A 15,663-nucleotide genomic window follows, 5' to 3' on the forward strand; every position below is an offset into this window, starting at 1 on the left:
AGCACTGCTCACTGCCCAGGGACCTGTCCTGGGAGCACTGCTCACTGCCCAGGGACCTGTCCTGGGCTCCACCGGCCACCTCCCAGGCTCTTCACCATGAGAGCCAAGTCACGGGGCCAGAGCACCTCTGGGGACCTTCCCCAGCATGTCCTGCCTGGTAGCAGAGCCAGGAACAGGATTTTGTGTGTGAGCTTGAAACACTGTATGCAGTGTTACACCCATTTCCAGTGTGTTCTTTTCTTAAAGGAAACAACTGTTCCTCAAGCCTTGCTTTCTTCTCAGTTTTGTGTTGCTGGCTTTTTTTCTTGCGTTTTTTGTTTTTCTTTTTTTTTTTTTCCTGGAGCTCTCTGAGTGTCTGGGCTGTGCAATACTGCCCTCTGATGCTGTGCACGAGTTTCAAAGGATGTTTCCCAACATCAGCGTTGCCACGTCATTCCTTGTTTTGGCTGCTGTTCTGATTTTTGGCTTTCTGCATCTGATTGCAATTGTGCTATGCAGTGAGAAAGCTGTAGTCAGCCAGAAATGTCTCAGACAATCACAATGTTTCCTATGACTGAACACAACCCTGATTTTTACAGTGAATGTACCAGAAGACTCATGACTTATTCAAAATGTTCCAGGGAGTTTCCTCAGTTTTATTCCTGTACACTTTTGAAAACTTATGTGAAGAGTTGTAGAAATTATTGCATTTGATACATATCATATCTTCTAAAAATTCATAGATCATATAGAGAGCTCTATCAAGAGGACAAAGAGAGAATGAAGAATTTTTATGTAGAATACTGGAAGAAAGAATCTGCATTACTACCACTATAGAATCTGATGACCTGATGAGAGAGTAACTACTTTCTCTGGGTAAAAATATAGCTAGTATAAAATCCAAAAGTTGAAATTAGTTCACCCTTTTTATATCAGCTGAGGAGTTTCTTGCCTTGTGTTGTGCTAAGGAGAAAACTCTGTGAAAGTCTGTGTAAGAATGTGGGGGCTTTTGGTTCCCCCCCACCCCAACAGGAAAATGTCATTTCCTTAGGAAGGTTATCTCTGGTACATAAAACATCAGGAGCCATAATTAGCTATGATATAGTGTGTGGAAAATACCAAATATGCTATTCTTGGAGTGTATATTTCCAACACGAGATAGGGGTGAGAAAAGACAGATTCAGCCCTTAAAGAATCTGTTTTAGAAGCCAGGAATGCCTGACATGTTTGCCAGGAAAAGCCCTCTTCTTGCAGGCATAGTTAACCATTTTGGAATATCATTCCACCCACTGCTAAAACTGTTTTCCTCTTCTTTGTCAACACCTTTATATTCATAAAGGCTACAGTACCTTAAAATGAAAACCTTTCTGTTCAGCACACACTGCTAAATAATTAGACATGGTAGCTGGGCCTTCTAAGCTGATGATTTGTGCCTGTCTTGGTGCATCAGTGTCTCGACAGTTTTGTTGGAATGGTAGTAAACAAGGTGTCATTTCCCATGCCAGCTTGCTGGCATAAGTGATGGAAGTGTATTTGCAGTTGTAAAAAATGTTGTGTTTCCAATGCCATGTGGGAAGGAGTGTTCAGCCTGAACAGAATTTCTGCCAGGCACTTGTAGCTGGCAGAACACAGCTATTGGGTGCAGGCTCTGTAGATGCTGCTTGGTCATGCATCTGTTTAGAATTTTTACATCAAAGTGTAATGGTTTAATAGAAAATCCATGGCTGTTTTAGTAGTTTAAGAAAATTACCTTATTGTCCTTTTTTCTATTCTCTATCTAAAGGTATGTTGGAGGATCTCGGACAAGTAAGCTCATGAGAATTGTGGATAAAATTACCAAGTCAAAATACTTTCAGAAAGCAACAGAGACTGAGTTTATTAAGAAGAAAATTGAAGAGGTCTCCAATACTCCATTGCTGCTAACAGTTGAAGTCCAGGAGTGCAGAGGAACACTAGTAATTAACATTCCACCTCCACCCACTGACAGAATATGGTAAGAGGAACTTAGTTGCAGGTTGTGCTATTGAAGGGATTGCAGATGAGAAAGAAGGTAAAGTGTGGCTGAAGTGGGTTCTGGAAGAGAACAGACTAGTTGTAAATGAGGTAGGAATTGCTATTAGGAGGAAATTGAGCTACACATTTAAATATTTGCTTTGTTGGAGTGTCTGTAATAAAACCTGCTCTGTGCTCTCTCCCAAGGTACGGCTTCCGAAGGCCTCCCTACCTGGAGTTAAAAGCACGGCCAAAACTTGGAGAGAGAGAAGTGACTCTGGTTCATGTGACAGACTGGATAGCAAGGAAACTGGAGCAGGAGTTCCAGGTGTGTTTCCTTTACATCCTCATTTCATTGATGATAGTTTTGAACTATTTGATTTGAAGTTAGTTGGTGTCCTCTGCTGCTCCGATTTGTGGGACAGATGAAGGTGAAACTGCCTTCTGTGATGGTCTCAAGACTGTGCGTAGGCCTGGGTGGAAATCTATTTTAGCACTGGTCAGAATAATTTTAGAGATAATAAGCTATTTGTTTGAAATAGGTACCATGATAGATTTTGTAGTACTCAAATAAAACCGTGATCCTGGGTGTTCTTAGATGATAAGAGCACCCAACTGTTTTCAAAAATGAAGAACAGATACTAAGAGAGGTACTAAAGTGTCCTGTCACTACTTCATTGAAAACAATTTTTAATAATTACATTGACTGTAGTGTAAAATAGGAAAAAACCTCCAAATACATGTAGGATGGGAAGACTGACCAGATGGATTCTGGACCCCAACTGTACAATCGACCAGAAGTCAAAACCACTTATTTCACTAAAAGTGCAGTGTGAAAGTACATGGGTTAAGAGCTGAGAAAGCGACAGAGTGGGGAAAGGTGGTGATTTTTTTCTGTAGTACCTTTTTAATTTAATGGAATTTGCAAAGGTACTGATATTTCTGAGCTTCATTTACAAGTGTAACACAACCAAATGGCCTGAATTAATGGGCACTGCACTGATTGGGACAATGCTGAACTCGAGAATCTTTTGTCTGGGAATTTGTTGCATTTTTTAACTAAACAAATTGGAAAACCTAAGGTTTCAAGTGACATATGAAGTTTGTTGATTTAATTGTGTCTTTTTCACAGAAAATCTTTGTCATGCCAAACATGGATGATGTTTATATTCCTTTAATGCACTCAGCCATGGATCCCCGCTCGTCCACGTGCCCTCAAGATCTGAGCACGGAGGCCTCTGATCAACCATGACATGTGAAGACTCTTGCAGTTTACAGTATTATAAAAGTTATTCTCATGGGTTTATAAACTGTGCTGTAGTTCTCATCCTTAACTTGTGCCACTTTCCCCCCCTCCCAAGGACTGTGCCCATACCTTTGTGCTCACTTGCCTGGTTATTGTTCCCGTGTACTTCAGCTCCACGAAGTTCCATTCCATTAAGCTGTTGATTTATTTTTGTACTGGCTGCCATCAGGATTTTAACTGGGAGGCTGAAATGACCTGTTCTTTGGGGGAGGGAGGAGGAACTGAAATGTAATAGATCAAGGAGCTCGTTGACGCACCTTTTGTTCAGCTTCTGTTTTCGTGCTCTGTTAATGTGCATTAAAGCATTGAAAAGTTGTTTGGCAGCAAAGGAACTGCGTGCCAAATGGGGAAAAAATCCTAAATAAGGAATGAATTTATAAAACTGGAAGCATATTTTTTCTTTCTCAGGCAGTTGGAGGTGTAGAATGAACTGTTTTATGTTCTTTCACTTCTGCAGTCAATAGCTTGTGTCAAGCAATCGAAATATGAAACGCTTTCAGGATAAAAGAATGTAAATTGGATGTATAGGTAATATTGTGATTCAATGGGGTATATACATATTACTTTTTTCATACAGAACCTGTGCTTTTTTTGGGAAGCAAGTAGCCATAAAACACAACTATCAGTGAAGGTGGGACTGTCAGATCTTTGTAAAACGAGGAGGAAAAAAGTTGGTAAAGCCATGAGACCAAACCACAGCAAGCCGCCTTATAGTGAGGTACAATCACCTTGGTTCCTGATTAATTCTGAATGTTTCTCAAGACATGAGCACACACACAAAATGCCAACACTGCACATTACCAGGAGTAGTTACCTTACTGTGCTTAGAGCCTCTTGCTACGATGAAACACGGAGTTCTTTCTGAGGAGTTTGTTGCTGTGAGTCTTTTCCATTGCACTGTGTTTACACCCAAAGCATGGGCCCAAATCCTCCTGTTACAGCCCCAGACATCAAATCCCTTGGTGTTTGTGGGAACAGCTGTGGCTGACAGATTTTGACCCCCATGCATTGGTTTTTAGGAATTCAAGCGTTGCAGTTGTTCGAGCTGATCATGAGTAAAGACTCTTTCTGCTAATTAATGGCCAAAACTAAGGGGGAAGGGGAAACTGCCTTTTATTTCAGTCAGGTGTAACGATTCAAGGCTAAATGTATGCAGTAAATGCAAAATTTGAACACTACATATCCACTCTTTAACACATGTAATATTTTTCTGATGCTCAGTGTTGCCAACTGTTCATGGATGTCAGAAAACGTTTTAGTTTACAAAGAAGGTGAGTTTTGGCTCTCCTTTTATAACATGATTTGCTTTTTTTTTTTTTTTTTAGAATTTTTTAAGAACTTTTTTGTACGTTGTGTTGTCACATTTGATGTAAATCAAAATTTCCATGTATAACTTGATGATTTACCATCTCTAAATGAAGCTATTATATTGAAGGTTTTTTAAACAGCACCTTGCCTGAAACATAAAAAAAAGAAAATTAGCATTTAATATATTTAAAATTAATTCTATATTTGAACACCTATTTTGGTTACCTTTAATTGAAATATTAGTAGGTTATATTTGTTACCTGAACTCCTCCTTGACCATTCCAGGCTGTGTATATTCTGGGGTTTGCTGATTCTGTAGGCATTATTTGCCTTTCATGAAGTCTGCATGTCTTGTTACACAGGTCTTTTCTATGAGTTAATTTCTATGTGCAATAACTTAAGTCAAAGGACTAGATGCACTAATGTGTAAACAGATTTAGACTTATTACACGAGATTGTCATATTGCACTTCATAAACTGTGGGTAACTACAATCTGCTTGCTTTGTTTTATTAAATAAATTTATCCCATGTCCAACAATTCAGTTAAATTTTATTTCTACAGCACTTAGCCATGATCCTGTGCAAGTTGTTCCAAAAACTTCATTAGAAAGGCAGTTTGCTGAGTGTGCCATGTGCTTGCAGACTTTTTTATATATACATGTACTTGGTGATTATCATGATTCCAGGGGTAACCAGTGCTGAGACTGTTATAGCTTTAAAAGCCTAAATTTAATTTTACTGTCCTTAAACTAAATTTAATCACAGTAGTTAGTTACCATATGAGGCACGTGCTTTAAAATCATGTATTTCATAGTTGTGAAAGCCTTGAAAGGATTACCAGCAATTAAGGAGGGGGTCTGCACTTCTGTTAACTTCAAGAGCCTCTGTGAGCTTGATCATCTTTTAGTCTGCCTGGACTCTGTTGCTACTATTTTGTGTCCAGTCGTGACATCAGAGTGGTTATATATTATATTTACAGAAAACACTGTGTACCTCTCCTTTTGTCTGCAGGATACCCTTAGCACCAGTATTAACAGATGGAAAAAACAGAGGCCCTTTTAATAGTTGCAGGAGTCAAATTCCTATTTTATTTCAAGTTGGGTTTTTTTCTGTGTGCATGAAGGACCCCCAGTCCTGGATGTGTGTCTCCTACATATTCATCCAGCTGCTTTACTCCTGCAGCAGCTTGGCAGGCATCCCAGGACTCGGGTTAGTTTTTCCAAGTCCCTTTTACAGCTAAAACCTGAACTACCACAGGAAAAAATTCCTGCCCCGGGCTATTTTGGGTGAAGTCGCCCTGAACCGTGACAGTGACCCGGATCTGCTTTCGCTGGCACCGCCCTCTCCAGCAGGGAATGGGCTCCATCCGGAAGGACAGCAGGGTTTGTACACTCCCTCCCCGAGCCGTGTGTCCCCGCAGGGGTGGCACAGGGCGGCTCTGGCTCGCAAATGTCACTTGTTTTTAAAAGCGCCGCCCGGGAGGTGCCGAGCGACCCCAGTTATGAACAAGCCTTCGCTGTAGCACCGCTGCTTGGCCGGCGGCGCCGAGCGGGCACCGCCGGGTCAAAGGCAGTGCGGGACCGCGCGGGAAGAACCAGCCGGACACGATTTGGGGCACACAGCTTTATTTACCGTCGATCCCGATCTCCGCACGGGCCCTGCAAAACACGGAGGGTAAAGGGGAGGTTACACACGCGCCTCAACCCGGCCGCCCCGTGGGGGTGGGCGCAGCCGGGGCGCTCAGTAGTAGGTTTGCTTCACGTATATCAGCAGTCTAACACGTGTCAAGAGACATCATTGCGGCCCAGCGCGGCCTGACCCGCCCATCCCCAAACCCACTGCTGCGCTCACCTCCTCTGCCGCAGGAGGAAAAGAGGCCGAGCACCCCCCGCGCTCCCCTTTATAGAGCGGCCGGCCCCGCCCTCCTCGTGTTCTCCAATAGGATTGGAATCTGTGGTCACGTGCTGATCCGGGTGCTGCTGTGCGCGAGGGTGGGCGGGGCCGCGTGAGGGCAGTGGGCGGGAGCGCTGAGGGGCGTTGGGCGTGTGAGCTGGTGCTGTGAGGGGGTTTGGTGGTCTGGCGCCGCCCCCCGGCGTGTGCGGCAGGTTTTTTCGCCTTTTTCGAAGTAGTAGTACTTTTCTCTTTCGTAGTTTGCCCTAGCGCTCTGTTGCTGTGAGGAAATTAAAAACATCAAAGCTCAGGCCCCCGGTCAGAGCTCCCCCGCACTGAGGGGGTGCTGAGGTGGGTTCCTGAGGGAGGTGCCGGGAGCAGAGGGCGCTCCGGAATGCTCGGCTCTCTGCCCCTCCTCAGCACCTCTTTTGGTCATTTTTCCTGTTTCCAGTGGGGAGACACTCATGTTAAATAACTCCAATTTGGAACTAGCACATGCAGCGTTTGTACAGCAACTGAAAAACTCCTCCCGTGATGTAGCAGGATACCAGGGCACACACAGTGTGTTCAGTGGTCTGCTTGTTCTCAGCCTGAATGCTTGAAAGCCAAGGCCTCCCTAAAGAAACCCATTGGAGAACTGGAATTACAGTGCGGTTTGTAGCTCTAGCATCTGTTTATGTATTCAGGCTTGCAGGTCAGGTCGTCATTAGGACAAGGCTCTGAGGTACATGGTGGGATTGTTGGGGTGTCTTGTGCAGGGCCAGGAATTGGACTCGATCCTTGTCAGTCCCTTCCATCTCTGGGTATTCTGTGATTCTGGGTGATAATTACATCTCCTGCCCGCAATCAAAGAGAGCTGGTGTGTGCACGTGGCATGGCCGGACCCCGTGTGTTCTGCAGCTCCATTAGTTATATCAGTTTAAAAAGCAAACAATATGTACAAGGAAAAAGTGGCTTTGTTGTATAAATAGGTGGCTGAACGCTGGGCCATTGCCAGGCACTCTAAATTTACTCTTTTTACGGCTTATTTCATTTGATTCAGTACTTTGTGTTTATTTTTATCGGTTCAGAGGAACCTGGACTGGGTTTTTGGTTCAAAGGGGCACGATGGTTTTTTTTGGCATTTATTTAAGGTATTGCGCAGCACAGGGTCAACAGTGAGTTTGTCAAGACAAAGGCTATGCCAAATAACTTTGGCCTGATCTGCTCTGAAAGTAAGAAACGAGGAGGGAAATTAGAATCATAGGATTATGAAGGTTGGATTATGAAGGTTCAAAGAGGCCTTTAAGATCATCAAGTCCAACTGTCAACCCAGCAGCTGTAACCCCTAAAGCACTAAAATGATATCACCCAGTGCCAGGTCCAGACGCCTCCTGAACACCTCCGGGGATGGTGACTCCACCACCTCCCTGGGCAGCCTATTCCCGGGCACGGTGGTGCAAATTCGTGCCGCCTGAATTTCGGTATTTCTTGATAAGAACAAAGCAGCAGCAGCCAGCTGCCATCGCAGCCCTCGGTTTGCTACGGGGCAGCCGCCCGAGCCCCCGGGCAGGCGGCGGGTCGGTCGGGGCTCGCTCGAACGGGGCGGCTCCGGCAGCAGCGTCGCTGGCCGCTCCCGGGCCCCCGGGAAGCGCAGCCCCCGGGAAGCGCAGCCCCCGGGCCGGGCAGTCCCCGAGCGCGGTCCCTGTGCCCGTCCGCCCGCGGGTGACGTGGTGCCCCGGCCGGGCGGTCCCCGCGCCCGCCCCGCCCGCCGCGGGGAGCGCCGGACGCGCCGGTCCGGAGGCAGCGCCGAGCGGGCGGAGCGGCCCCGCGGTGCAGCCATGGAGCGGCTCCGCCGCCGCCTCCTCCTCCTCCTCAGCCCCGCCGTGCTGTTGTTGGTGCTGCCGCCGAGGCCCGCGGTGAGTCCGGGCCCGCCGGGCCGGGGGATGGCAGGGGCGGCCGGAACACGGGGAGGGCCGGGGGAGCGGGGCCGGGGGATCCTGCCGGGATTAGCGAAGGATGGCCGTGGGTGCTGAGCCAACAGACCGCCCGGGTCACTGCCGGTAGTGCCGAGTGCTCCTGTATGCGGGGTGAGGGGCTGCAGCCCCACAGCCTCATCCTGCCCCACAGCTTGATCAGCCCCGGAGCCTGACCCAGCCCCACAGCTGTGCACCCGCAGCTGTGTCCTGCCTTGCCACCCGCTGTGTCGTTATGATACAAGTGTCCTAGTCTGAACATATATCTCGTAATCCTCGAAATATAAAAATACAAGTAATTTCCCACAAAGTAGTTGGAAAAAGTAGTACAGAGAAACTTTTGAAACAGTAGTACAAAGAAACTTTTAAAAACTGAACCTATGTAGATTGGTATAGCAACCAGGGAGATGCTAGAAGGTCTTTGCTCTGCCTCTTTGTAATTAATGGGGCTTGTTTTCTTTCTGAAAAAAACCCAACATTGCATATATATTGATAACCAAATGCAAATGATGGGTTACAGGCCCAGTCATGGCATTTTGGTTGCTCTGTTTCCAGAGCAAATGCAACAATGTGCATTAAATTTACATGTGGTTGGTTGGGATCCAAACCAGGCCACAGTTTTGAATTCAAAGGTGAAAGACAAAGTGCACGAGTCACTGCCCTACGAAACCTCTTAAGAAATAACCAGGTTGGTTGTAAGGTATTGCAATAGGTGGAGCAATAAAAGTGCACGAAATAGGGAAACTGGTGCAAAGCAGATGGAATGCTGAGCAGATTATTTTTACAGAGGTAATAATTTTAAACAGTGTACTTTACAGTGGGTGCTGTCTGTTGTGTGTGTACTGAGATGGAAAGCTAAGTTCAAAAATTCACTTCTGAAAGGTGCTCTTGTTTGCAAGTGCTCCAGATCAGGAGATAATGAAAAAGGCCACCTGGCATTTACCGTTTTCATTGTACTCGAATGTAGCAGAGGAAAGTTTGAGGTTCTGTTCTTTGATGGATTGTTCATTGTTACCTGAAAATACTGGAGTAAGATAGATATGGGGTTGTAGTTCGGGTTAAGCAAAGCTGAAGGCTTTGTTTTTCACCTGGAGTATAATAGCTCCACTCCCCTTCTTTAAAAGTAAAGTAAACACATTAGCAGTGAGGCTGTGTAACATACCTACTGTTGTTACTTTGTTAGGAAACTGAAAAAAATTAAATGCAGGCTGTCAACAAAAATTACTTTAGAATCTTTATTGTACAGTACTAATGTGTTTGTCTTAGTCTGGACTGTGAGGTTGAACTGAGGTCTCTCCAGATTTGGGCTTCAGATTTTGCAAGGAAAACAATGATTTTTAACTCTTGAATTTTTAAAAACAGTACTCAGTAAAAACAGTAATAAGTATTTTTAAATACTAAAAATACTTTTCAAATCAACAGATATTAATAAATTTTGTATATTTTTACTTGCACGGTCACAAAAAAATAGACTCATACCCTGGTAGAATTCAGCCCTTTTTCCTCTTGATTTCTCTCTCCCCTTGGTCTCCCTGCCCTGCCACCTCAACTCAATATCTGATCTCAGGTTCTCCATTTCTATTTCTTTTCTTGGCTCTCTCCCTGCTCTTTTTGCTCTGCCAGCTGTAGATCCTCACTGTGACTTCAAAGTTGAAATCTATTGCCCAACTCCAGTCCCTTTTCAGAACTAGTTTTAATTTCTGTGAACTCGGTCCCAGTCATCTCACCTGTGATTAACCCATTTAACAGTGAAGGCTTATTTAAAACTATTCTTGTCACTTGAGTAATAAATTCCCATGGAAAAGACTGGCATACAATCCTTGGTGTTGAGGTAATGTAAAAACACAAGACTGCCTAAAGACTTTGCAGGTTGTTTTCTTTAGATTTCTTCTAAGAGTAGTGGTGGTGATCTGCTGCTCTGTATTTTCCTTGTCTGATAACTACACTGTTGGTTACCTGACATCCACATTAGGAAAGGGTGAAATCTCAGATACAGCAGTGAGAAATGCAGTAGAGCTGTCAGTAAATAACAGCCACCATCGATATAATACACTAATGATTTACAGCTCCCTTTACATTGAAAAGAACCTTGTTGTTGTGAGCCCTGGACATTCCAAACTGTGCCTGTTTCTGTTTTAACATGGAGTCAGTGCAACTGGAAAATAACAACCTCTCTGGGATTAAAGTGGCATTTGGAACATGAGTCTGTCCCTCTGCAGCCGGTGGGACAGGTTTCAGTGCTGGGTTTGTGTGCAGGCAGCACCTGACACGGGAAAATCCCAACCTCAGGCAGGTGTGTTTCCTTCTGGAGTGTTCTTTATCTCAGCACGAGGTGTTTGCCCAGGGAACTGATAGGTGTGAAACCCCGTGAAGGTTTACAGAGGACATGTTCAAGCGCTGTGTTAACTAACACTGATGTGTTTTATTTGAGTTGCAGGTCTCCTTGGCTGCTCAAAAAAATAGTCTAATAGGGCCTGGGGGTTTTTGAGGGTGGGGGATGTAAATTTGTCTTGCACATTTAAAATTAGCGTGGACAGCTCTGGCCTGGAGTGTAAATGATGTGCTACGTGTTTATAACTCTGCCCTTGGATTGGTGATGTTCTTGTGGCTATTGAAATATGTTTGGGGTTTACAGAGAGAATCAAGGGTGAAAGCTCATCCAGGAGGAGAGTTGGGGTGACCTCTTGTAGCCTTCAGTTTTTCCTATTGCAGAAGGAGTGGGTGTATGAATGAGAACCCCCTGAACTGGGTTACAGCCTGATGAGAAATAGCTAATTGGAATGTAGTCTAAGATTAAAAGATCTGTAGAATCGATTTAGCTTTCCAAAGAAGATAAAATGTATTTTTGTCAGCTCTCTTTCATATATAAACTTCATTATTAGTTATGCTGAAAAACTCCCCCCAGTAGTTTTCTGAATTTCACAAAGACTTTCTTCATGGCCTGGTTTTATTATGCACAGGGAGTTTTAGGCTTTAGCCTGGCAGTGTAATGAGATAGCTGTCAAAACCAGGGTAATGAATCATAGGCTATCTGGGATGAATATGCCAAGTGCTCGCAGTGTGTGCTAATGTCTAAAAATATTTTGCTTTGTGTCCTTATTGGTTTTAGTTGTGGCTCCAGTAGCATAAATTATGGTGTAGGCCTTTTGGTATTGGGAGGAAAGTGTCTGGAGCTGTTAATGCTGAGAAGTAGGTTTAATGGTTTTTAGTAAAGTGCAAGTGTACAGCCTGATGAATATTAAGCTAATTATGGAGTGAGGAATATAGGGGTTTTTTTTCCTTGAGTGATTGTATATCTTGTCAATATTTTGGTTTGGTAAGCCAGGCATTGCCAAAGAAATCCTGAAGCTGTAAGTTACAGTTAGCAAACCATCTATCCTTTATCATCCATCAGCCCAGCACATTAAGTTTGGTGCATATGTGTTCCTACTTCAGACTTATAAAAGAGAAAATTATTTACCTGGTAACATGGCACTGATTTATTCACTGGTGGGCACTCAGTTACTTCTTTGAGGTCAGTACCAGTTCTTGCAGTCAGCACACACCATCACAGTGTCACTGTGAAGCCTTTTCCTGTTCCTTATTCATACTTGAGGAACCTCTTGTGGTGTCACCCCCACAGCAAAACACATTTCTGGGTTGCAGAGCTGTGACCTCAAGGAACAGAGTGCCCTGGTTTTGTGTCTGCTGTTCCCACTGACTGCAGCGGGGCTTGTGCCTGCGTGGTGACCTGCATTTCTGAAGTGCTGGCTTTAACCAGATGAATTAATGGGTGAAGTTATTGCTGGGGGGATTTGTTTGCTTCTAAGACAATAAAACAAACTGGGGCATTGCTTTGCCAGCCCTTAGAAAAGTTCGTGCTGTGGGGGTGAAGGAAGATGTTATCACCTGGACACTGAACTGCACCACACACACACCAGAACTTGTTCTACGGCTTTCACTGACCTGCCTTTGACTCCGTGGGTCCTTCAGAATTGTTTTGAGTAATTTTGTTACTTGGCTTTCTAAAATGTTTTATCTAAAGATATGGTAGGTCTCGACTGAGAGGGAGGTTCTTATGCAAGGGTTGACGAGTATTTATAAAGTGCATTTCTATTAGACAATATCTTTCAATTCTAGCTTAAAAATTCTATTTTAGTCCCAAATTTTAGGTTGGTATGGATTATTAGCAGTCAGCACTTTAGAGCTTTTAGAGCTTTAAATCCAATTTAAATCCAAATCAAATTTAAATCCAATGGGAGCTTGAAAATTTGTCTTTTGAATGAAATTATTAAAAATTAATTCTAAAGCAGTCCCCAAGTAATTTCAAAATATTGTAAACCCTTCGCTTAACATGGCTGTTGATGTGGAAGATTGTTATGAGTACAGACTGCCAAGGCAGTAGAAGCTCTCCCTGAATTCCAAAGAAGGCAGTTGTTAAAATAGACCTTATTGCAGTTTCAGATGAAATGAAAGAACCAAACCAGGTTTTCATTCTGTCTCATTTTCTTTGTTCACTAAATTATTTTTGCTTAGTTGTTTCATGTCTTGACATATTTTTCTTGTATTCAGTTGTTGCGTCTTCTCAGAAATAAAATTGTAATATGAAATAAAAATGTCTTTCAGGAACTTGCATTGCAACACAAGAGTTGAGACCCCACCCCTGCAGGGAGGGAGGACAGGATCTCTGATACCACTTTGTATAAAGAATCTGTCTCAGGCCTGAGACTATGATTTTTGTGGTGGACAGTGTTCTTACACACACAGAAATGAAAACAAGTTTGGTTTGTACATACAGGGTTTTATAATTTCCATAGCTTTTCATAACAGTGCTAATCCTAGGCTTTAATTAATCAATTAACCAATTAATTATAAAACTTTGTGTTCAAAATAAAATCTGTTGGGTATTTCCAACCTTGATACCACAGTCTCCAGCCACTGATAAAAGTCACAAATAAAATCAGGAGAAAGTGGTTTTTTATTTCTGAGTCTGGGTGAAACACATGTAATTATTTAAATAATCTGTTCATTTTTATGGCCATTGTTTGATACAATTTGAAAGAATAAAACCTTTTTTCCATACTAATTCCCTAGCCTTCTCCAAGTGACTGCTGCAGACATTGGTCAAAATAAATGAGTAATATTGCATTGCAAAGTCTACAGTCATTGGGTTTTTTTAAATTTAGGTCATAAGCTTCAGCAGTGTCAGTGTGTTACTGAGCTGGGTGATCCCACTGCATGGTATCATGTGCTTTGAACAGTAGGAGTGAAAGGAAGGTTTTTAATGCATAGTATTTTATGTATTTCACTTGGGTTTAAATACAGCTTTAGAAGTAAGGAAGACCTAATGAAATTTGCCCTGTGTTCAGTCTTTCACCCAAAGGAGATGATATCTGTGACTCTCAGGGTTGCAGTGACCACATCAATGTGACTTTGATGGTTGAATATAAGAAAGCCCTTGAGAAGCAGTAAAACTTAAACACAGAGCTCTGGGGGAGGTGAAGGAAAGCACTGGAAATTCGGTGTATTTTAAAGGGAAACGATGCACATGTGTGGCAGAACCTTTCTGTGCCTCCTGCTGGTTTCACTCCCAGTGAGACTCCTCGGGCAGGGAGCAGAGCTGAGCCCGGGGCAGGTGGTTTCCCTGGCTTGGTGGACCTCCTGGCTCTTCCAGGCACCATTCCCTTCAGTCCTGCTGTCCCAGGAAAGGTTCACATCTCCCTGTTGTCCATGGAGCGATATCAGGCACCATGGGGTGGGAGGTGGGAGCGGTGCTTTTCCCCCACACCAAGGATCTTACTTAAAACAAAGCTTAAAAAAGCTGTTGTGATTCCATGATCTCGGTCATATCTGAGAACTCTCTGGGTCGTTCTGCCCGTGGCAACACTCAGGTGTTCATCTGGTTTTCAACAGGAACTTGCATGATTGGCTTCACCCCTCATGGTTTTCTTTCTTTGTGGTTCAGTTTGGGAGTGACTGAGGGAAGCACAGAAATTTTCCTACTCAGAATGCAGAGTGTGCAGAGGAACCCTTGGCATGTTCTTACTTTCTGTTCGGTCCCAAATCCTACCAACCTTCTCAAATGTCACTAATCTGGAGCACAATACTGGCTACTGATGTTTTGATGAGAGTTTCAGAGCCCACATATAATTCCATCATTTCTGTAGCCTTGATGCCACAATAAATAGATATTCAAATGTTAAATCTACACATCTGCAGCAAGTAGTGTTCCATGTGCTACATGTTCCTGATATGTGATACCCAACCACAATCATGGTGGTTATTTTAGAGATTATTTTTTGTGGAGATGACACACTTTTATTTCTCACTAAGAAGACAGGAAGAGAACATGCTTTGTGGAGAATATGCTGATTCTGTAAGATAAGAAGATAAAAGATAACACTTGTGCACAGAATAAGGAGTAGCCTAGAAAAACAATCTTAGTCTCTGTAAGGAGAAAATGGGGTGAATTTGCTCTGTGTGGTATTTTATTCGCAACTGAACTTCGACACTAGTCATTACATTCTGGGTCAAATTCCCACCTGCAATTTAAAGGAACTTCAATAATTTCGATTTCTTGTCTTTAACAGCTGTATTTTCTTTTTGCCCTTGTTCTTACATCCAGTCAGGTCATTGGGCTTGGGAGATACTCTGAGTTCAGTTCTGCTTTGTAACATCTTGAGCTGCATATTTTGTTGGGCAGCATGAGAGGAACTGGTACTCACTGTCGCTGTTTGAACAAACACTGCAAAGTTTAATCCCAGTGCAGCTGTAAATATTTTATCTAAGTGCAGATGCCTGGTCAGCCTGCATAATTTAACAATGTCAGGTAATGAAAATTATATTTATGTGTTAAGATACTTCTCCCATTTTTTCTGCAGTTATTCCTGATCTGTGGTTTGTGTACTGTTGATTTGTACTTTCATTTTTTCTGCAGTGTGTATTTTACAATTGTCTGTTCCAGCTGATTATGACTGGAAAGAAGCATGTACAATATTTATAGGTGCAGCCTGAACATTGGGTAGTTATTACTGTATTATATTATCCTTCTGGCTTTCTGCTTTACGTGGAAGTCTGATGCTTTACTTGAATTACACTAAAATGTATAGTTTACAAAGAAAGTTACTCTTATGTCCATGCATGGTCATTTGGCAATTAAGTATTTTGCTTTGCAGTAATTCTAATATGACCAATAATTGTTTTTTTACCATTTGAATCATCAAAGATGTTGTTAATGATGTAAAATGAATACG

The 15,663-nt window shown here is 43.2% G+C and overlaps 2 protein-coding genes across 5 annotated transcripts in view; both read left to right on the forward strand.

Annotated features, from left to right (window-relative positions):
• TEX2 (testis expressed 2) overlaps positions 1 to 5,121 on the forward strand; it is a 46,178-nt gene extending 41,057 nt beyond the window's left edge. For 3 of the 4 annotated variants that reach the window (XM_017811938.1, XM_017811940.1, XM_017811939.1), the window contains exons 10-12: positions 1,763 to 1,972; positions 2,179 to 2,299; positions 3,104 to 3,276. In XM_017811938.1, coding sequence (XP_017667427.1) covers positions 1,763 to 1,972; positions 2,179 to 2,299; positions 3,104 to 3,223 — 451 coding nt within the window. In that variant the 3' untranslated portion in view covers positions 3,224 to 3,276. Of the gene's footprint in view, positions 1 to 1,762; positions 1,973 to 2,178; positions 2,300 to 3,103 lie in introns of all 4 variants that reach the window. The other variant, XM_017811937.1, reaches the window with a different exon arrangement.
• A 3,144-nt stretch (positions 5,122 to 8,265) lies between these two features.
• ERN1 (endoplasmic reticulum to nucleus signaling 1) overlaps positions 8,266 to 15,663 on the forward strand; it is a 39,564-nt gene continuing 32,166 nt past the window's right edge. The window contains exon 1 of the mRNA XM_017811919.1: positions 8,266 to 8,374. Coding sequence (XP_017667408.1) covers positions 8,297 to 8,374 — 78 coding nt within the window. The 5' untranslated portion in view covers positions 8,266 to 8,296. The remainder of the gene's footprint in view (positions 8,375 to 15,663) is intronic.

Source organism: Lepidothrix coronata, unplaced genomic scaffold (assembly GCF_001604755.1).
Source record: "Lepidothrix coronata isolate B3197 unplaced genomic scaffold, Lepidothrix_coronata-1.0 Scaffold34, whole genome shotgun sequence".
Classification (NCBI taxonomy): domain Eukaryota; kingdom Metazoa; phylum Chordata; class Aves; order Passeriformes; family Pipridae; genus Lepidothrix; species Lepidothrix coronata.